The sequence below is a fragment of the Staurois parvus genome, unplaced genomic scaffold (assembly GCF_062004578.1).
Source record: "Staurois parvus isolate SC_StPar_1 unplaced genomic scaffold, SC_StPar_1.0 ptg000500l, whole genome shotgun sequence".
Lineage (NCBI taxonomy): Eukaryota > Metazoa > Chordata > Amphibia > Anura > Ranidae > Staurois > Staurois parvus.
Window position 1 is genome coordinate 897,719 of NW_028318296.1, and position 22,564 is coordinate 920,282.

The following is a 22,564-nucleotide window of genomic DNA, read 5'->3' on the forward strand; positions in this document are numbered from 1 at the left end:
GGGTAACTCACCAGAGCTCCATGCTGATCAATCTCTAGATCAGCAAAAAACTCTTTTTGCTCTGGGAGCAGATGCAATAAATCAACTTCTCAGGTGTGATGATCAATAGCTACACAATCATCCATAAGGTAGGTATCCACCACTCAATATACCGGTTCCAGGAGCATGATATCACTCTCTCTTTTTATATCTCTCCACCGAGGTCATGTTTGGGAATGAAAGAAAAAATCATGGTGCAGCCAGTTTTTTTATAAAAGTATCCAACAATTTAATAAAGATTTACACTCACAAAAAGGGTGTCTTCACCGACACCAGTATAACAGCATAAAACAGCAAATGGTATAACAGTCTCCTGCTCCCACACTTACTACAGTGCTCATGACTCAATCCTCTCCACAGACGTCGGCATCCAGCAAGCCAAGCCCTACTAGTTTCGTCATGAATGACGTCTTCAAGGGGCGGTCAGGGGGGAACAGGTGTCAAGGTCCTACCTTTTCCCTGAGGTTATGTTACTTCATGTGCTGGCGTCCATCTTGGATTCTGCTGTGCATGATGGGAGTCCTTTTATGCCTTCAGGTTTCTGTGGTCCATCCTCCAGAGGGGTGTGGCTGATGACATATAAGCCTGTGGCCCGCACATGCTCTTTGCACTTGTGTCTTGTGTCTTTGTGTTGCTGTTACTCTGTTCTGACTCTCGTGACTCTCCTGGTATCTGATTCGGCTTGTCTTGACTATTCTTTGTATTCTCCTTTGATCTGACCCTCTGTTGCTGAACCCGGCTCGTGACCTGTGATTCTCGTCTGCTGTCCTGTACTGTTCTGTCCTGTTATTGTTGACCTCGGCTTGTCTGACTACTCTTTTGTCTCTTCCACCAGCTACACGCCATTGGCGGCGGCCATTACCGCAGCTGAGGTGTCTCGGGGGCCGCGACCTGGTTCCTGGCTGCGTCAAGTCCATCCCCACCATCAGGGGCCCTGTCATGGAAGGGCAGCCTGGGACTTAGACTCCGCGCCCTGAGGGACTTTGGTCTGTGGGTGGTGGTTGTCGTCAGCCAGTGCGTTACATTGTTAGGCCTGCCTGTCCGTTCCCCAGCTCCTGCCCTGACAACAGGAGACTGTTATACCATTTGCTGTTTTATGCTGTTATACTGGTGTCGGTGAAGACACCCTTTTTGTGAGTGTAAATCTTTATTAAATTGTTGGATACTTTTATAAAAAAACTGGCTGCACCATGATTTTTTCTTTCATTCCCAAACATGACCTCGGTGGAGAGATATAAAAAGAGAGAGTGATATAATGCTCCTGGAACCGGTATATTGAGTGGTGGATACCTACCTTATGGATGATTGTGTAGCTATTGATCATCACACCTGAGAAGTTGATTCATTGCATCTGCTCCCAGAGCAAAAAGCGTTTTTTGCTGATCTAGAGATTGATCAGCATGGAGCTCTGGTGAGTTACCCAACTTTACTTTGGTGGTGGATTTTGGCACAATTTCTTTGAGAGCACTTGAATTTGAAAAGGATTTGTTTGGACATTTGAAGAAATTCAAAATTGGACAATTTTTATATTCACTGATTTAATTATTTAAATTACTTATGCACTAAAAAATAGTTTTGCACATAATTTTGATATTTTTTTATATTAATTGAGAATAGATATATATATCTTTTGCACTAATGTTTCTACACTAAATTAGGAATAGTTTGTGGTTTTAGCGCATTCCTTTATTTAAACTATTTCCGCTGAAGTTGGGAAGTTGGCCCTGGATCTTAGGGGGGAAATAGCCCAGATCGGGGACAGCGCGGATCAGTTGGAGAATAAGTTCGATGAATTGGTGCATCACGTCCACGTTTTGGAGGAAGACCACGCGTATCTGAAGCATTCCATGTCTTAAATGCCGCTCCAACAAGAAGATTTGGAAAATGTCAGGGCAGGAGCAGTGGAACGGACAGGCAGGCCTAATGGCAGGGTCACGCACCGACTGACGACAACCACCACCCACAGACCGGAGTCCCTCAGGGCGCGGAGTCTAAGCCCCAGGCTGCCCTTCACCAGGGCCCCTGATGGTGGGGATGGACTTGACGCAGCCAGGGACCAGGTCGTGGCCCCCGAGAAATCCCAGCTGCGGTAATGGCCGCCGCCAATGGCGTATAGCTGGTAGGAACCAGATAAGAACGATAGCGTAGTCGGACAGGCCGGGTCAATAACAGTGGGACAGACAGTACAGAACGGTAGACAAGAATACACAGGTCACAAGCCAGGTTCAGCAACGGGAGGTCAGATAAAGGGATAAGGCTGAGAATAGTCTTAGACAAAGCCGAGTCAGTTTCCAGGAGAGCCACGAGAGTAGAGCAAGAGCTTGCAACAACACTATCAAACAGGACACGAATGCAAAGAGCAAGTGCAGACAACAGGCTTAAATGTGCTCAACCACACCCCTCTGGGGGATGGACCGCAGAGGCCTGAAAGCATAAAGGCTCCCACCATGCTTTGCAGAAACTCAAGATGGATGCTAGCACATGGAGCAGCATAACCTCTGGGAAAAGGTAGGACCTTGACAGAAAACGGAATGCCGCCAAAATATCCGTATTCGCAGTATGTCCGAATCAAGTGTCGATTCTCAACTACACCGACATCTGTTGTCCTTTTTCACCGCAACTGCCCACATGATTCCGGAAGCGGATTGGTGGTTGGATAGGGCTCATCGCTCTGGGCCCAAAACCTGTTGAGGGCACTAGACCCCGCAACGTCATAGTCCGCTTCCATTTTTTTGAAAGCAAAGAAGACCTGTTATCCTCAGTCCGCAATAAACCTTCCTTGGAATTTAAAGGGGATAGTCTCCAACTCTTCTGTGATGTCTCTCCGATTACCCTGGCCAAATGGTGGGCACTGAAACCGATCACCACACACCTTCAGCAGTATCGTGTCCCCTATCGCTGGGGATTCCCCTTCAAGCTGGTCGTTTCTAAAGATAACTCCCAAATTATCTTGCGTGAGCTTCATGAGGCAGACTTTTTCTTAAAGCAGCTGGGACTCCCCTCTGTTCCGGAAGACGCATCTTCATTGCCACCTACCCCGTCCCGTCCTTCTGCCACCCCTAACAGGATTTGGACACCTTTTCGAGGAGACTGGAAGCGACTCTCTCGCATCCCACAACTCCCATGTTCTCCTCGATCAAGTGATGTTACTACTTAACGTCCTTCTGGGGTGACCTCTTGTGGATATTCCAGATCTGATCCCCACCCCTGTTATTGCATTGTTTTTCATTATCTGGCCGAGCCTTAGTTAGTTGCATTTATCCTCTTTTGTTTTCTGGCCAGGTCTGACGATTGTCAAGATGTGTCAGTTCCTGTGTCGCTCCCGAACTCGTCTAACCATTGATCTAGACGACTTGGGTCTAGTCACCTTTCCCAACTTTATATCACTACGGATATCTATGTTTCTCAATGTAATTTCTATGGTTTATATTTTATATGTTACACCAGTGTACCGGATTGTTGTTTTTTTTGTTCTTTGTTTCACTTCATCGATGGTATTTCCTTTATCTTTTCTGCTGGTACAAATGCTATATACATTATTGTTTTATTTATTTTTTATTTATTTATTTCAGGTACTTATATAGCACCATCAATTTACGCAGCGCTTTTGCATATATATATATTGTACATTCACATCGGTCCCTAACCCTCAAGGGGTGTACAATCTAAGGTCCCTAACTCACATTCATACATACACATATGAAGGCCTTACGGTTTTTATCATATAATGTCAAAGGCCTTAATTCCATCCAAAAATGGTGGATGGCCTTGAAGGAATTTTGATCCTCAGGAGCGGATATCATTTTTGTTCAGGAGACCCATTTTAAATCGAATGGCTCCTTCCGTTTTGCCTCAAGATTTTTTTCCCAGTCCTACTCAGCTTTTGACCATTCTGGGAAGGCCGGAGTGGCAATTCTGACTCGGACACACTGCTCCCTTAGGGTCGTTTCCTCCAGGGTCGACCTACAAGGTTGTTTCATTATTTTGGATTGTATGCTTGGTGACACCCCCCTTGTTTTGTTGAATTTGTACACCCCAAAAACGGGTCAACTGCAGTTTCTTTCCGAAACACTTGCCAAATTGGGTTCCTTTTCTATGCTACATGTGATTATTGGGGGTGATTTTAATTTAATAATTTACCCCCATAAAGACAGGAAAGTTCTCTTCGACTCCACTCCCTCAAAGCGACAATGCTCCTCTTCAAAATCTTTTTGCAAATTGATAAGGGAGCATCGTCTCTTTGACGCCTGGAGGATTAGACACCCTCTTCACAAACAGTTTACTTTCTACTCCACCCCTCACCATAGCTTTTCCTTTTTGGATCATTTCTTCATCTCTGCCCCTTTGCTCCCTCTCCTGGTTTCATCCAAAATCAACCCTATCACGTGGTCCGACCACACTTCCCTAACTCTGAGCCTTTTTTTTCATAATGTTATGCCAAAAGCATGCCAATGGCGCCTTAATAAGACCTTTTTAACTACAGACCATCTCGGAGACGAGCTTTCCCAAGGATTAGATATGTATTTTCGCCACAATGTTGGCTCAGTAACCTCTACTTTGACTCTGTGGGAAGCCCACAAGGCAGTATTTCGGGGACTTTGTATCTCTATGCGCTCTCGTTTGAAAAAATCAAAGTGCCAAGCGAGTGCCAAGACTTTCCTCATCCACCAATTATCTTTAGCTGAACGTCGATTACTTGCAAAACCGTCTATTTTGGGGCTTTACAAGGTGACCGCTCTTTGTGACCAAATCAAGGCCCTCGACTCATGTAAGTCGGCACAATCCCTCCTTTGGGTCAAACAAAAATTCTACGAATTTTCTAATAAACCACATTGTTTGCTTGTTAATCGACTCAAAGCACAACCTCCCTCTATGCTGCCAGACCATCTAACCCAACCGAATGGGGACCCTACCTATGATCCTCATGTAATGGTCTTCCTTTTTGGCTCATATTATGAGAATCTCTACAACTGTTTGACCCCGAATTTTTATCCCCCCTTCACCAAAGCATCCTTTGATAGTTTTTTGATCCCCTATCGTTACCGAGTTATCATCTTCTGACATTTCAGACCTTAATGCTGACATCTCATCTGAGGAGTTATTCGATACAGTGAAACATCTCCCCTCCTGCAAAACCCCGGGACCAGATGGACTGCCCTATTCTTATTATAAGACCTTTATTGGTACTCTGGCCCCCCACCTTCTTTCTCTCTACCAAGATTTTTTTAAAGGTGTCGCACCTCAGGCTGACTTCTCCCGAGTGTATATTTCTGTTATCCTCAAAACTGACAAAGACCATTCTATCCTAGACAATTATTGTCCCATCACTCTATTACACTCCGATTACAAGATTTTCACTAAGATCTTGGCTAACAGGCTGTCCAGACTCATCTCCAAGCTCATACACAGGGACCAAGTAAATTTTGTGCCTGCCAGACATGCTGCAGATAACACCAGGAGGTCTATTAATCTGGTTGACCTGGTTAACCGATCTTCAATCCCTACTATTTTACTGAGTTTAGATTCTCAAAAAGCCTTTGACCGCCTTAGCTGGCCCTACATGTTTATAGTCTTGGAGTGGTTTGGCTTCGGGGCCCATTCGTGGCAGCCTTGAAGGTTCTTTATTCCTCCCCCTCTTCGCAGGTCAGATTGGCCTCCTTCCTTTCACTTTCCTTTCAGATATCGAATGGTACACAACAGGGCTGCCCACTTTCCCCCTTATTGTTTATTCTCTGTCTGGAACCGCTAGCTACTGCTATCCGGTCCAACCCCGATATACGAGGGATACATTCCCATGGGCGCGAGTACAAATTATCCCTGTTTGCAGATGACATTCTCCTCACACTCTCAAACCCTCATACCTCCCTACCGGTTCAACATGAGATTTTACGACAATTTGGGGCCCTATCAGGCTACAAAGTCAATGCGTTCAAAATTAAAGCACTCCCACTACACATTCCACCCGTTGTTTTGTCCTCCCTCCAAGAGTCCTTCCCTTACCGATGGTGCACCCATTCTTTGAAATATCTAGGTATTAACCTTACTTCCTCCTACCATTGTATATATGAGGCTAATTTCCTCTCCTTATTTGTAGCTTTTTCTGCTCCTTGAAATTTTGGGATACCCTACCCATTTCCTTCCTTGGACGCATTAATGTAATAAAAATAAATGTTCCGCCCAAACTCCTGTATTTATTCGCGACTCTTCCCATTCCCATTCCTATGTCCAAACTACATTCCCTCCAGAAATCCCTCTTACATTTCATTTGGCACAACAAGCGTCATAGAATTGCACGTACTGTACTACTCTGTTTGCGCTCTAGGGGGGCTTAGGGGCACTGGATATGGTGACCTACTATTATGCTACCCATCTTCGATTTCTAATATCATGGTCCACCCACTATCCCTCCAATATATGGACTGAGATTGAATCTTTGCAACTCCGACCCATCCATGCTCTTTTCTTTGGTCAACTTCAGCGGCGGATGCTGCTTCTTTTCGTCATCTCTTCCTTGGTCCCATGCAATTCTCCCTGACTATCTGGCAGAAATGTAAGGCTAAATTTGCACTGGCCTCAGATTGCTCTCCACTGACCAATATTATTTTTAATCCCAACCTCCCGGATAGCCTGGCCATGTCTCGAGTGCTCCCTTGGGTCGCAGCCGACCTTTTCCAACTTCGCCACTTGGTACACACTGTAACTCGGAAGCTACGTCCATACTCGGACCTCCAGACAAAAGATCACCTACCCTCCCAACATCTGTATGTTTAGCTTCAGATAAGCCATTTTTTTCTCTACTATATCACCTTCATTGACTCTTGAAAAGTCCATTCCCTTTGAACGTTTATGTATACAGGGCCCACATCAAAGGTGTATCATCTCTAACACATATAAACTCCTTATGGACACTTCTCCCTTATCTAAAGACACTCACCATTACATGCGCAAGTGGTCCCAGTTTTTACAATGTGACATTGATCTGATACTGTGGAAAAAAATTTGGGAAAACACACCCAGATCTTCGTATGCTTAGTTTATAAAGAAAATACATACAAAATTATGATGTTGTGGTACAAAACTTCTGAAGTACTTCACGCCTGTAACCCGAATGCTTCTTCTGTCTGTTGGTGCTGTGGGAAGGACTTTGGCTCTCTACCATATCTTTTGGTCGTGTGGGTCCATTACTGCTTTTTGGGAAGCAGTTTGGTCCTTATTACAATTGCTTTTGCATACCTCTGTCCCTTTTGAGCCTCTATACTTTTTATTGAGCCTGCCTTTTCCGGGCCTCTCCAAACCGTCAAGAAAACTTTCCGCGTATGTTCTGACTGTGGCCAGAAGAAGCATTCCTATGTGTTGGCTATCTTCCATATCTCCCTCGATGCCGACTTTATTTAAAATTATTGCTGATGTAAGACAGATGGAATATTTGACCGCTTTACATGCTTGTTTGATTGCTGTTTTTGAGGCAGTATGGAACCCATGGGATGTCTTTATTTCCTCTCAACCTGCCCAAAATGTACAGAGTTAATTGCTCCTCCACTGCTTTTTGTGACATTGTATGTTATGTACCCTTGCAGAATCCTATCATCGATGAGCTTCTTTCTCTTGTTTCTTTTTCAAAATTTGATGTATGTATATACATGTGAAAATCAATAAAACTGTTAATCATAAAAAAAGTTATAATCCTATACCCACAGTTGATCCAGAGGAAGGCAAAAAAACCAGCAAAGCATTATCCCATTTGCTCCTGCAGGGGAAAACATTCCTTCCCAATCCCCTGAGAGGCAATCGGATATTCCTTGGATCAACTTTACCTATAAATGTTAGGATCCAGTTATATTCTGTGTATCCAAGAAAGAATCCAGGCCTTTTTTAAAGCAATTTACTGAGCTGGCCAGAACTAACTCTTGAGGGAGTCTATTCCACATTTTCACAGCTTTCACTGCAAAGAAACCTTTCCGTGTTTGGAGATTAAACTTCTTTTCCTCCAGACATAAATAGTGCCTCTTGTCCTCTGTGATGACCTCAGGGTGAATAACTCTACACCGAGTTCACTATATGAACCACTGATGTATTATACATGTTGATCATATCCCCCCTTAACCACTTCCAGTCCGGACACTTTTACCCCCTTCCTGTCCAGGACAATTTTCAGCTTTCAGCGCTATCACATTTTGAATGACAATTGTGCGGTCATGCAACACTGTAGCTGTATGAATTGTTTAGCATTTTTTTGAGACAGATAAAGCTTTATTTTGGTGGTATTTATTCACCACTTGGATTTTTTTTTTTTTGCTATATAAATGAAAAAGTCCAAACATTTTTAAAAAAAATGTTTTTCTTATAAAATTTTGCAAATAAATAATATTTCATCATAAATCTTGGCCAAAATGTATTCAGTTATCTTTTTAGTGAAAAAAAAAACAAATTAGTTTATAACCAAAAATTATAATTGTTTAAAATTTTTTTTTACATTTTTATTTTTTTTATATTATTATTTGTTTTTTTTTTTACATACTGTCACCCTAGCAGTACAGTGTCACCATGGTGACACTGTACTACTTGTGGGGGGTGATGAAGGTTTTTTTTTCACACTGATTGCTTTTACATCGATAAAGGCTGTAAAAGCAATCATTTCTCCTTCTCTCTGGGCTGCATTCTTGCAGCCATTGAGAAATACTGTGAGAGCTGTGATTAATCACAGCTTGTCACGTGGTACAAGACTGTTGTGAATAGCCTTGTACCATGTGACCTCTCCCAGGGAGCGCGCACAAGCAGGGGGCGGGGAGGCTGTTTATAAACAGCCACCTGCCCCTGCACTGCCACCATCCGGCCGTTTATATACAATGGCCGGACGGGAGGTGGTTGATCTCCTCTTCTCAAGAGGCAATAAATTCAATTCCTCTAATCTTTCCTCATAGCTGAGCTCCTGCATGCCTCTTATCAGTTCGGTTGCCCTTCTCTGTACTTTCTCCAGTTCCCCAATGTTCTTTTTGTGAATTGGTGCCCAAAACTGAACTGCACATTCCAGATGAGGTCTTACTAATGATTTGTACCGGGGGAAATGATATCTCTCTCTCTGGAGTCTATACCTCTTTTAATACAAGAGAGGATTTTGCTCACTTTAGAAACCGCAGCTTGGCGTTGCATGCCGTTTTTAAGCTTGTGATCTACCAAGCTAGATCCTTCTTCACCATTGATTCCCCCAGTTGTACCCCCCCCCCCCCAGTATGTATGATGTATACATATTCTTAGCCCCCAAGTGCAGAACCTTACATTTATCAACATTACACCTCATTTGCCACATAGTTGCCCAATTAAACAGTGCATTCAGGTCGGCTTGTAAATTGGAGACATCCTGTAAGGACGTTATTCCACTGCACAGTTTGGTGTCATCTGCAAAGACTGAAATGGGATTTATAATCTCAGAACCTACAGTTGTGTTCAAAATAATAGCAGTCAGACATCACTAACCTGATCAATCACTGTTTTTGGTAGAAATGATATTTCTACATGGCAAATAATTTACTAACAGGTGTAGTAGAGTAATAGAAATCCAACAGACTGTGAAGACAGTGAAGCATGGTTGCGCAAGCATCATGATATGGGGATGTTTCTCATACTGCGGTGTTGGGCCTATTTATCGCATACCAGGGATCATGGATCAGTTTGAATACATAAGAATACTTGAAGAGGCCATGCTGCCTTATGCTGAAGAGGAAATGCCCTTGAAATGGGTGTTCCAACAAGACAACGACCCCAAACACACCAGTAAACGTGCAACATCTTGGTTCCAGACCAACAAGATTGATGTTATGGAGTGGCCAGCCCAATCCCCGGATCTTAATCCAATAGAAAACTTGTGGGGTGACATCAAAAATGCAGTTTCTGAGGCAAAACCAAGAAATAGAGAAGAACTGTGGAATGTGGTCCAATCATCCTGGGCTGGAATACCTGTTCACAGGGGCCAGAAGTTGGGTGACTCCATGCAACACAGATGTACAGCAGTTCTCAGAAACAGTGCGACTACAACCAAATATTCATGAAGTGATTCAAAGGAAAGCAAAATCTTCAAACATTTTTCAGTTTATATAGTGAATGTTTGAGTTTGTAAAGAAGAATACAAACACTGCTATTTTTTTGAACAGTCTAATATTCACTTTTCTTCAATTTTGTCAGAGGAACACAAATTTGATATATTTTTCTTCATGTTTTGATTTGGAATAGAATGTGTAGTGTTCTCAATGCATTTGTGTGTATGGAAATAAAAGCTATTAGAAGGATTTTGAGCTTTATTCACTTTTTTCAACACACTGCTATTATTTTGAACATAACTGTATATCGTTTATAAATATATTATACAGTAAGGGTCCCAACACTGAACCTTGGGGTACACCACTGACACCCCTAGACCATTAAGAGTATGAATCATTAACCACTACTCTCTGAATACCATCTTTCAGCCAGTTTTCTATCCATTTACATATGGATTTTTCCAAGCCTGTAGACTTTACCTTACACATTAGCCGTGTGTGGGGAACTGTGTCAAACGCTTTGCAAAATTCAAGTATACCACATCCACTGCCACCCCTTTGTCCAAGTATACTATGTCCACCGCCACCCCTCTGTCCAACTATACCACATCCATCGCCACCCCTCTGTCCAAGTATACCATGTCGACAGCCATCCCTCTGTCCAAGTATACCACGTCCACAGCCATCCCTCTGTCCAAGTATACCTCGTCCACAGCCATCCGTCTGTCCAAGTATACCACGTCCACAGCCATCCCTCTGTCCAAGTATACCACATCCACAGCCACCCCTCTGTCCAAGTATACCACGTCCACAGCCACCCCTCTGTCCAAGTATACCACGTCCACAGCCATCCCTCTGTCCAAGTATACCACGTCCACAGCCATCCCTCTGTCCAAGTATACCTCGTCCACAGCCATCCCTCTGTCCAAGTATACCACGTCCACAGCCATCCCTCTGTCCAAGTATACCACGTCCACAGCCATCCCTCTGTCCAAGTATACCACATCCACAGCCACCCCTCTGTCCAAGTATACCACATCCACAGCCACCCCTCTGTCAAAGTATACCACGTCCACAGCCACCCCTCTGTCCAAGTATACCACGTCCACAGCCACCCCTCTGTCCAAGTATACCATGTCCACAGCCACCCCTCTGTCCAAGATTTTGCTCACCTCCTCTTAAAAAGAAATCAGATTTGTTTGACAACTTCTGTCCTTTATGGATCCATGCTGTCTGTTGCGTAAAATATTTTTTCCAGCAAGAACTCATCTATGTGGTCTTTTATTAAACTCTCCAGTATCTTCCCAACTATAGAAGTTACACTAACACAGCGGTTCTCAACCTTGGGGTCGCGACCCCTTTGGGGGTCGAACGACCATTTCCCAGGGGTCGCCTAAGACCATCGGAAAACACATATTTCCGATGGTCTTAGGAACCGAGACACCGCTCCTGTCTCCGGCGATGTGTGGGCGGGATATGCTGCCCCTGTCACCGCCTCCTCGCCGCTGATTGGCCACCAGAACTGTAGCTCAGGAGAGGCACACAGGCGGCCAATCACCGGCGAGGAGGTGGAGCTTGGAGAGGAGGAGCCGAGCGGCAGAGCGCGCAGATCGAAGAAGATCGAGGGAGAGAAGGAAGACAGCTGACAGGTAAGTGCAAATTTTGCTTCTGCAGGCTGTAGATGGGAGAGGGAGAGAGCGAGCCCAGGCTGGAGCAGGGGTCAGCAAGGTAAGTATCATTGGTGTCAGTGGAAGGGATAGTGCCCCATCATTTGTGTCACTAATACCAACGATGGGGCACTATTCCTCCCCCCACTGACACCAACGATGGGGCACTATTCCTCCCCCCACTGACACCAACGATGGGGCACTATTCCTCCCCCCACTGACACCAACGATGGGGCACTATTCCTCCCCCCACTGACACCAACGATGGGGCACTATTCCTCCCCCCACTGACACCAACGATGGGGCACTATTCCTCCCCCCACTGACACCAACGATGGGGCACTATTCCTCCCCCCACTGACACCAACGATGGGGCACTATTCCTCCCCCCACTGACACCAACGATGGGGCACTATTCCTCCCCCCACTGACACCAACGATGGGGCACTATTCCTCCCCCCACTGACACCAACGATGGGGCACTATTCCTCCCCCCACTGACACCAACGATGGGGCACTATTCCTCCCCCCACTGACACCAATGATGGGGCACTATTCCTCCCCCCACTGACACCAACGATGGGGCACTATTCCTCCCCCCACTGACACCAACGATGGGGCACTATTCCTCCCCCCACTGACACCAACGATGGGGCACTATTCCTCCCCCCACTGACACCAACGATGGGGCACTATTCCTCCCCCCACTGACACCAACGATGGGGCACTATTCCTCCCCCCACTGACACCAACGATGGGGCACTATTCCTCCCCCCACTGACACCAACGATGGGGCACTATTCCTCCCCCCACTGACACCAATGATAGGCACTATTCCTCCCCCCACTGACACCAACGATGGGGCACTATTCCTCCCACTGACACCAACGATGGGGCACTATTCCTCCCACTGACACCAACGATGGGGCACTATTCCTCCCACTGACACCAACGATGGGGCACTATTCCTCCCACTGACACCAACGATGGGGCACTATTCCTCCCACTGACACCAACGATGGGGCACTATTCCTCCCACTGATACCAACGATGGGGCACTATTCCTCCCACTGACACCAATGATGGGGCACTACTTCTGCCACTGATACCAATGATGGGACACTATTCCTCCCACTGATACCAATGATGGGGCACTATTCCTCCCACTGACGCCAATGATGGGGCACTATTCCTGCCACTGATACCAATGATGGGGCACTATTTCTCCCACTGACACCACTGGTGGGACACTATTCCTCCCACTGACACCAATGATGGGACACTATTCCTCCCACTGATACCAATGATGGGGCAATATTCCTCCCACTGACGCCAATGATGGGGCACTATTCCCCCCACTGACGCCAATGATGGGGCACTATTCCCCCCACTGACACCAATGATGGGGCACTATTCCTCCCACTGACACCACTGGTGGGACACTATTCCTCCCACTGACACCACTGGTGGGACACTATTCCTCCCACTGACACCACTGGTGGGATACTATTCCTCCCACTGACACCAATGATGGGGCACTATTCCTCCCACTGACACCAATGATGGGGCACTATTCCTCCCACTGACACCAATGATGGGGCACTATTCCTGCCACTGATACCAATGATGGGACACTATTCCTCCCACTGACACCACTGGTGGGACACTATTCCTCCCACTGACACCAATGATGGGGCACTATTCCTCCCACTGACGCCAATGATGAGGCACTATTCCTGCCACTGACACCAATGATGGGGCACTATTCCTCCCACTGACACCACTGGTGGGACACTATTCCTCCCACTGACACCAATGATGGGACACTATTCCTCCCACTGATACCAATGATGGGGCAATATTCCTCCCACTGACGCCAATGATGGGGCACTGTTCCCCCCACTGACACCAATGATGGGGCACTATTCCTCCCACTGACACCACTGGTGGGACATTATTCCTCCCACTGACACCACTGGTGGGACACTATTCCTCCCACTGACACCACTGGTGGGACACTATTCCTCCCACTGACACCACTGGTGGGATACTATTCCTCCCACTGACACCAATGATGGGGCACTATTCCTCCCACTGACACCAATGATGGGGCACTATTCCTCCCACTGACACCAATGATGGGGCACTATTCCTGCCACTGATACCAATGATGGGACACTATTCCTCCCACTGACACCACTGGTGGGATACTATTCCTCCCACTGACACCAATGATGGGGCACTATTCCTCCCACTGACACCAACGATGGGACACTATTCCTCCCACTGACACCAACGATGGGGCACTATTCCTCCCACTGACACCAACGATGGGGCACTATTCCTCCCACTGACACCAACGATGGGGCACTATTCATCCCACTGATACCAACGATGGGACACTATTCCTCCCACTGACATCAGTGATGGGGCGCTAGTCCTCCCACTGCAAAATTACAGTTCTGAAGTAGCAACGAAAATAATTTTATGGTTGGGGGTCACCACAACATGAGGAACTGTATTAAGGGGTCGCGGCATTAGAAAGGTTGAGAACCACTGCACTAACAGGTCTATAATTACTTGGTAAAGATTTTGACCCCTTTTTAAATATTGGCACCACATTGGCCTTAAGCCAATCCAGTGGTACTATGCCAGTCATTAAAGAGTCCCTAAAAATTGGAAACAATGGCTTTGAAAGGACAGCGCTCAATTATTTGATGACCTGTGGGTGTATGCCATCCGGTCCACGTGCTTTATTCACCTTTATTCTGTCTAAATATTTCTAGATCGTATCAGTTGTGAGCCAATGTGGATCATCTGGAGCTGTGTTAATACCATGCCCATTATGGACAAGAGCTCCCCCATGCTGCTTTTATACACAAAGCTGAAGAAAGTATTTCATAAATTTGCCTTCTCTTTGTCCCTAGTCACCCACTCTAGATTATTTTGTAAAGGGCCTACATGCTCGGACCGGACCTTTTTACTATTAATACATTTGAAGAATTTTTGGGGATTTGTCCTGCTATCTATTTCAATCTGTCGCTCGTTTTAAATTTTTGCAGCCTTTATTTCCTTTTTGCATATTCTGTTATATTCTTCGTAATGTTTAAACGATGATAGCGTTCCTTCATTTTTATATTTAATTAAAGCTCTTTTCTTATTATTTATAGGTATTTTAACTTTGGCTGTAAGCCACCTACATTTGATTTTTAGTCTTTTAAACTTGTTGCCCATGGGAATATATATTGCAGTGTGTTCACATACAGTCTTTTTGAAGAACTTCCATTTCTGTGTTGTGTTCATTGATGCCAATATTCCTTACCCGTCTAAGTCTTGGAGAGCAGCTCTCAGCCTTGGAAAATTAAATTCTCTTAAAGTTGAGCGTTTTTATTTTTCCCATATATGCTTTATGTTTACAGTTAACAATAAATTAAATCATGTTATGGTGACTGTTACCCAGATGTTCTTTTATGTGGACATTTGTAATAAGCTCTGCATGGTTTGAGATTACCAGGTCCAGCAGAGCATCATTCCTAGTTGGGGCCTCTATGAACTGTACCAAAAAATTGTCCTGTAGTAGGTTTATAAATTTTTGTCCTTTAACTGTTCCTGCACTGCCATTACTCCAGTCAATTTCTGGGTGGTCAAAATCCCCCATTATTATCACTGTCCCAGCCCATGCAGACCTTTCTATCTGTGCAAGGAGCTGAGTCTCCACCTCCTCATCAATACTGGGAGGCCTATAGCAAACTTCAATGATTACCTTTGTAGTACGCACCCCTATGTGTTGTTCCACCCATAATACTTCAGCCTCATCATCCTCTCCATCAATCATTTCATTAACACCAAAACAGCTGAAACTGATTAACCCCCTCTGCTACTTAACTGACCAGATCAATATCCCAGGAGTTTAATTGACTTGATGCCATACTGTCAGGGCTCCAGGTATGACCAGAGATGTGTGGACTGACACAGGGAAATGCAGGCTTCAAGTATGGTGTAAAAGTAATATAATTTATTTAAGGTACACAATACACAGAGCACACGGTGCAAAACCAAACCAAACCTTAAGCTAGTCTCAATATGTGCAGGAACACAAGCTCAGGCTGGTCGGTTCGGTAACTATCGGGCAGGTAGGTACAGGAGGAGCAGGCAGGGAGTAGTCAGGTCACGAGCCAGGTTCAGCAACTAACGGGCAGGTAGGTACAGGAGGAGCAGGCAGAGAGTAGTCAGGTAAAGAGCCAGGTTCAGCAACTAACGGGCAGGTAGGTACAGGAGGAGCAGGCAGAGAGTAGTCAGGTAAAGAGCCAGGGGTCAGTGCAGGAGACAGTCATCAGGATCAAAGCAGGGTCGGCAACAAAGGGTACTTCACAGAACAGAGGATCAGGCACAGGTAACAAGATACAGGGGCTCATGGGAAACAAATACCAAGGCACTGATCACAGGCCTGGTCCTGCTTAAATACACCTTCTGTAATCAGCCTCAGCTGATGGCTTGATTGCAGGAGTGAGATTCTGGCTGCTGACAGCACCCGCTGGCCAGCCTTGGTACTGCAGCCCACAAGGCAGGTGAGTCCCACCCCCATTGGCAAGTCCATTCCTGACATATACTCTGATTAAAAAGTGTTTCTTTAATCTTTTTGAGAAATATATATATATTTATTTATTTATTTTATTTTATATTTTGTTCTGCTGTAGTCACATAAGGAGAGGGTTTTTATTTATTTAATTTTGGTTCAATAAGAGCGAGATACTTTGGTGTTTTTTTTTTTTTTGCAATTCCAGTTTTGGCAATAAAGAAAAAATTGTATCTCCTGCAGCTCTAGATTGTATACCAACCACCTCTCTAGTGCTGTCCACCACTGTGTCACCTGCCTAGGGATCCAATAACATTCATCTTTTGGGTTGAGTGATGTCCAGCATCATTCAACCTACTTCCTGTGAGCCCAGGAAAATATTGCAGAGAGCGGCACCTTGTCATTATATGGCACTACTCTCTGCAGAATTTAGGATTCACCCACTGCCGGCAGGAGGAGAGGGCAAAGAGGTCGTAGATGTATATAGGTTTTTTCTTTACAGCTGTGGGGGTGCTCAGTGGTTTAAGGGCAGAGTTGGCTTTTAAAGACTGGGCATTGACAATATTCTGTATGTTGTTTAGATGGCCATATGCTCAGTTACTATCACACTGGCTTGTACAGCCCCGAGAAAGGCCAATATCACTTTGATACGGTCGGGTATGTGGATGATCTGGAAATTGATATGTACAGCAGTGAAAGTCATGTGAACATTCCAAAGTCAGTATGGATGGAGAAGAACGAGGATAAGGATTACTGGGAGATGCAGACATCTCTTCGCAAAGGATGGGAGAAAGTTTTTAAAGACAACTTGATGATCCTGGCCAGTCGGTTCAACCACACCAAAAGTAAGTAACAACTTGCAGCAGCTTCCAATATCTTGCTTTTATAGTTAAACCATGGTCACTCAGATAGGCAAAGGCTTGGCAGATCCTTATACCACTTTCTACTTTCTGTACATTCCTACTGGCCAGTAAGGCTGCCTATTTTAGTGTAGTGTACATTTTTAGAAAATGGGGTTTGGTAGTCATATTTTAGAATAGAAATAATAGTTTTGGGAAGAGATTCGTTTTTAAATTCAGCTTTAAAGGGTAACTAAACCCAAAAACAAAAACATATGTAAAACACTACAGCTTTAGATATGGTGGTTGCATCAGTTTTCTTTCTTTCAGACTTTTTCTCCTTTATTTTCAGCTGGCAATCCCGCAACTTGCTTTTCTTGGATGGTTACACTTACTCAGTCTCCTTTATCTGTAGCTATTGCCCAGGGTGTTCTCCTGATTCAGACTACAAATGTGCATTAGTCTATTTGTAACTGTGATGGGGGAGAAAGGAAACTGTAGTTTATCAAAGAGATCATGAATGGCAAATAGAAATGTTTCTGGCAAGGCCTCCAGTTATTTTCTGTACTTGCTAAAATGCTTTTAACTTGTAAAATGAAAGCTAATGCAGGCATCACGTCTGGTGAGCTATAATACATTACACTTTTGTTCTTGGGTTTAGATATCCTTTAACCACTTTATCATCACTAAACCTTAACCCCTAACAGCACCAAAAGTACTTGCAATAAACAACACTACCACCCTCACACTTAATATTGGGTGCCAAATTCAACAACTTCAGAGATTCTTTTTAAAAGCCCTATAGACTCCTGTGCACTGTTCTGTGAAAAAGAGACATTTTATTGTTATTCATTAATAATAGAAAATCGTAAGTGGTTATACTATTGAAGCACCCTCCTAGTCTGCTAGGGGGAACTAGATTCCAATTTTCAGACAGGGGCTAAATAGCAGCCAAGGTGTAATAGTCAGAGGGGTCAAATTTTGGTTAGAGCTGGGAGGCTCTGCAGAATAGTTCTCTGAGACTTCCCCCCCGCACTAGAACTTTGGAGAAAGTTCTAGAAGCAGTGGGCGGATGTGAGGAGTTGTCAGGGACCATCGCGACGCATGGGTCTACACATGCGTAGGTGTCTGTCAAGACATGCAGGCAGCAGTGCACTAGGACCCAGGCGCACCCGTCATCTATGACAGTACTGGGCAGGCATTAGGACCTAGGCTGCACCTGTCAGGTGCAGGGCGGGCTACTTAAATCAGCCCTGCACAGACACTTGTTGCCGAATGGTCTCTCTGCATATCCTGTTACCTGTGTTGTGAGTACTTTGATCCGGATTATCTGACCTAGCTGTCTTCTCCTGTCCTGACCCCTTGGCTTGCCTGACTCTGCTCCTGGATGTTCCCCTTTAGATTTGATCTCCTGTTATTGACCCTGCGTGTGACCCGACCATTCTTTGCCTACTGTTTTGTACCGCACCGACCCCCCGGCTACCGACACGGCTTGTTTGACTCTGCCCTTGCTCATTCCTCCATCCATCCATCCCTCAGGGATCCCCGGGTCCCCTCACATCAGACTCTCACCCTGCAGGAGCCTCCGGCAGACTCCTCTACCACTGATAGAGATATCCGGTAGCTGCGACCTGGTCCCGGAGCGCTCCAAGTCCATCCCCACCATCAGGGGCCCTGGTGAACAAGTGCTCCGGAACTTAGACTCCGCACGCTGGAGAGGCTCTATCAGGGGACTGATAGAGGTGCTGTCGGGTGGTCCGTTACAGGAGTAGTTGATCTGCACTTCTGAAAGATCCTGCCCAATCCCTAACAGAATGGTTAGCAAGGGGCCAGGACAGCCCTTAAAAGTGTCAGAGTCTGCTCAGCAGCAGGAGAGTTTGGGTTGAAGAGGATGTGAAGGCTGGAGAGTGTGGAGCATAGGAGGCGGTCCAGATAGGAAGAGGCTCATCTCCAGGTAGGGAACTTGGAAGCAGGGGTGGACTGACCATTTGGAAACTCGGGCACTGCCCGAGGGCCCAGGGTCAGTAGGGGGCCCCATGACATGACCCTGGTTCCTTTTTCATAGGCTTTTTTGAGTTTAAGCAAGGACACAGGGGCTCCATGATCCCCTATTGCCAAGGGCCCCATGAGTTGTCAGTCCGCCCCTGCTTGGAAGGCAAAACTTGGACCTTCACTGGCACCCTGAGAAAGGACTGCCTATGTGGCAGAGGAGGAGCTGCCCAGCTAGAAGGCCTGGTTGCAGCCTCTGACTCAACAACAGCACAGGTGAAGGACCAAGTGAGTAGACCTTCATCCCCTAGGCCAGATAGGGGAAGGAGTACTCTGGTGGGAAACCAGTTTAGCAGCTACCTGGGACTGTCTTATTTTAAAGTGGCAGATACTGGATCCCCTGCTCAGGGATTCCTTCAGACAGCCAGATAGAGGAGCATTTGGGGTCTGGAGAGGTGCATCAGGAGATGCTGGCTATCTCTCCAAAAAGAAGATTCTTTGCACAGACTTGTAAATGGTCCAGGAAATTGTCATTGTTTACTCAGTTTCATTGTGCATCTCGTACACCCCTTACCCCATCCAAGTATTATCCCCTAATAAAACATCAAAACACACTCAAGGACTGGTTATGGTCTCCTGAATGCAAGCCAATAGGAATATCTGTGTTGCCTGGCTGTGCAGGAATATAGGGGGACCCAAATACTTTACAACTCCTAACAAACATTTACAAATTGGCTTACATGACAGTGCAATAGCTAAGTTTTAAGATTATCCACATTTTATAGTATTGCTTGCACACTTTCTGGGATGGTTAATGTATTCTAGATTTAACTAGAAATAGTAAATTCTAAGTGCACAATTTTATGATGCGTAGCCTTATATTTTATTTTCTCTACAGGCTCCCACACTCTCCAACTCTGCTATGGCTGTTCATTGTATGATAACAAAATCACTGGATACTATCAGTATGGCTTTGATGGGAAAGACTTCTTGACACTTGATCAAGACACCTTGCTCTGGATTCCCTCCATGCAGAAAGCAGAGATCAGTGCTCAGAGATGGAACAGTGACAGAGCTATTGGTGAGGGTGTGAAATCCTACCTTACTGAACACTGCATAAGTGCTCTCAAGAAGTACATTGACTATGGGAGAGAAGAGCTGGAGAAGAGAGGTGAGAATAAAATCTGTACTTCCCCAAGACTCTCTCTAATGTTAAAGTGAATCCCTACAGGATTCCATAGTTTTGAGGGGTGTAAGTTTGATTTGCTCTTACTAAAAGGAGCATGGAACTTTCCAAAGTTTGCTTATCTCTAGTTTGGGGGCCCATTCGCCCATTCACAACTATGTGTTTTAATGTGAACATTAATGCCAGGGCTTGCTACCTTTTTTCTTTTTCAGCTGTCAACTTGTGTTATATGGGTTTTTCATAGGAATGGCACTAAAAAACTATTGATTTGGGAATCCACAAAATGTAATAATGATCATGGTGCCCTGAACACTGTTCTTTGGGTGGGTGTCACCATAATACTAACTGCTACCTTTATTGAAAAAGTACATAACATAATGACATATACAAAATTATGATATAATATTCCTGTATACAGTGAAAAAGCAGCTAACACATAAATGCAGGCAGCATATAATAATATGTTTGAGGGGGAGGAAGGTTGTCTCCTTTTACTTCTCATCACACCTCTAATACCCATGATATTAATTATTTCATCACTTGTTCTTCTAAGAGTGTAGTTTATCTCATTTGTTGTCCATGCGGTCTACAATATGTGGGCCGCGCGGTCTGTACCATGCAAACTAGGATTAAAGAGCACATTGGCAATATACGTAAGGGTTTTCCAAACCACAGCGTATCTAATCATTATGCATTACATCATGGAAAAAACCCTAATGGCATCCTTTTTTTTAGGTATTGATAGGTTTACCCCCAACTGGCGCAGCAGTCATACCAGGAGGGAAGTTTCCAAATTAGAGACCTGATAGCTATATACATTAAAAACTTATATCCCATTTGGCTTAAATATTGAATGGGATGTCAATGCTTTTATTATAATAATTGAATGCATTTAGTGGGGTCATAGGATTATGATAATTTTTATACTTTTTGTTCATTTGTTGTATTTATTGATTTTATTTGTTGAGATATATATATATACTTTAGATTTTGTTATATTCCGGCCCACTTTTTGATGGGTTTCTAGATTTAATATTTGTAGATTTAATTCATTTTTATTATTATTATCTTGATGTATTGGTTTACAACCACAAGATATCGCTGTGGACTTATACCGATATGTTATACCGATATATTTTCCAACCTGTATATGGCTTATAGAGCTGTTGAATGTATTGGTGATTTTTAACCACTAGATGGTATATTGGACCATAATGCTTATTATATCTTTTTTTAGGAGAATGGGGCTAAAAATTTGTTTTTGGCCTTTTTTTATTTTGTGGTTTTGTTATATTATAGAGTCAGTTTATACCCTTATGGTTCCGGTCTTTGGAGCGCAAGCTTATAGGCTCTTTCCTATGATGTCGTTATGGCATCCAGTTTGGCTGTCTATCCATAGTTCCGGTCTGTGTAACGCAAATATCACGGGCTTGTTTCCACCCTGCAACTATATATAGCATGATGAGCGTCGGAGGCCATGCCCCTGACGATGTCTTTCTATCATGAAATGCGTAGGCTGGAGCTACGGCTTATGATGTCATCACGCCACACCATATGCTTGTAAGTGCAATACTTATATTACATTTTGGATTATTTTTAATACTACACTATGAGGGGCCTTTTGTTCTTTCTGTACATATTCCATCATCTCTGAGATGTAATACTGGATTATCATCATTGAGTTACCAGCTGTGAAATTGTCCTTTTTGGGGGAGAATATTTAGGATCCACTATAGCCATTGCTATTCCATTTTCGCTGTCTTTGACCGCATGTTTTGTGGTAATATTCTCTGGTAAGAGGCTGTGAATGGTGATGGTGGAGGTTTCTTTCTTTCTTTTTCATTTGGCAGCACATCACTCATTGAAGATATAGTTTATATTTAACCTATAGTCACATTTATGGACTTTTCTTTAAGGACATATACAAAATTGCCCTTTAACACAAACATTATTGGCACTAATCTAACTAATCTCCTCCTCCCCCCAACCACCCTCCATCCCTCCCAAAACAGACCTTATTAATTACCCCTTTTATAGGTAAAACCACCCAGCCCACCACCACTAGTCACCTCCTGCTGACAGCTACACAACAGTCATACAAGAACAGTTGCTGTATAAAGATCTGTCTATTGTGAGTGCTATTGCTGCTGACAATAGACCCGCAGACATGTGGCAGTCACACAGTTAATAAATTAAATGACAAGCATTATACTGTTGGCCACGGGCTAATCCAC

The 22,564-nt window shown here is 44.5% G+C and overlaps 1 protein-coding gene across 2 annotated transcripts in view; it reads left to right on the top strand.

Moving 5' to 3' along the window:
- The window catches only part of LOC149452041 (uncharacterized), an 860,283-nt gene that overhangs the window by 799,834 nt on the left and 37,885 nt on the right, over positions 1–22,564 (top strand). For both annotated transcript variants that reach the window (XM_089689852.1, XM_089689853.1), the window contains 2 exons: positions 16,898–17,161; positions 20,043–20,315. In XM_089689852.1, coding sequence (XP_089545978.1) covers positions 16,898–17,161; positions 20,043–20,315 — 537 coding nt within the window. The remainder of the gene's footprint in view (positions 1–16,897; positions 17,162–20,042; positions 20,316–22,564) is intronic.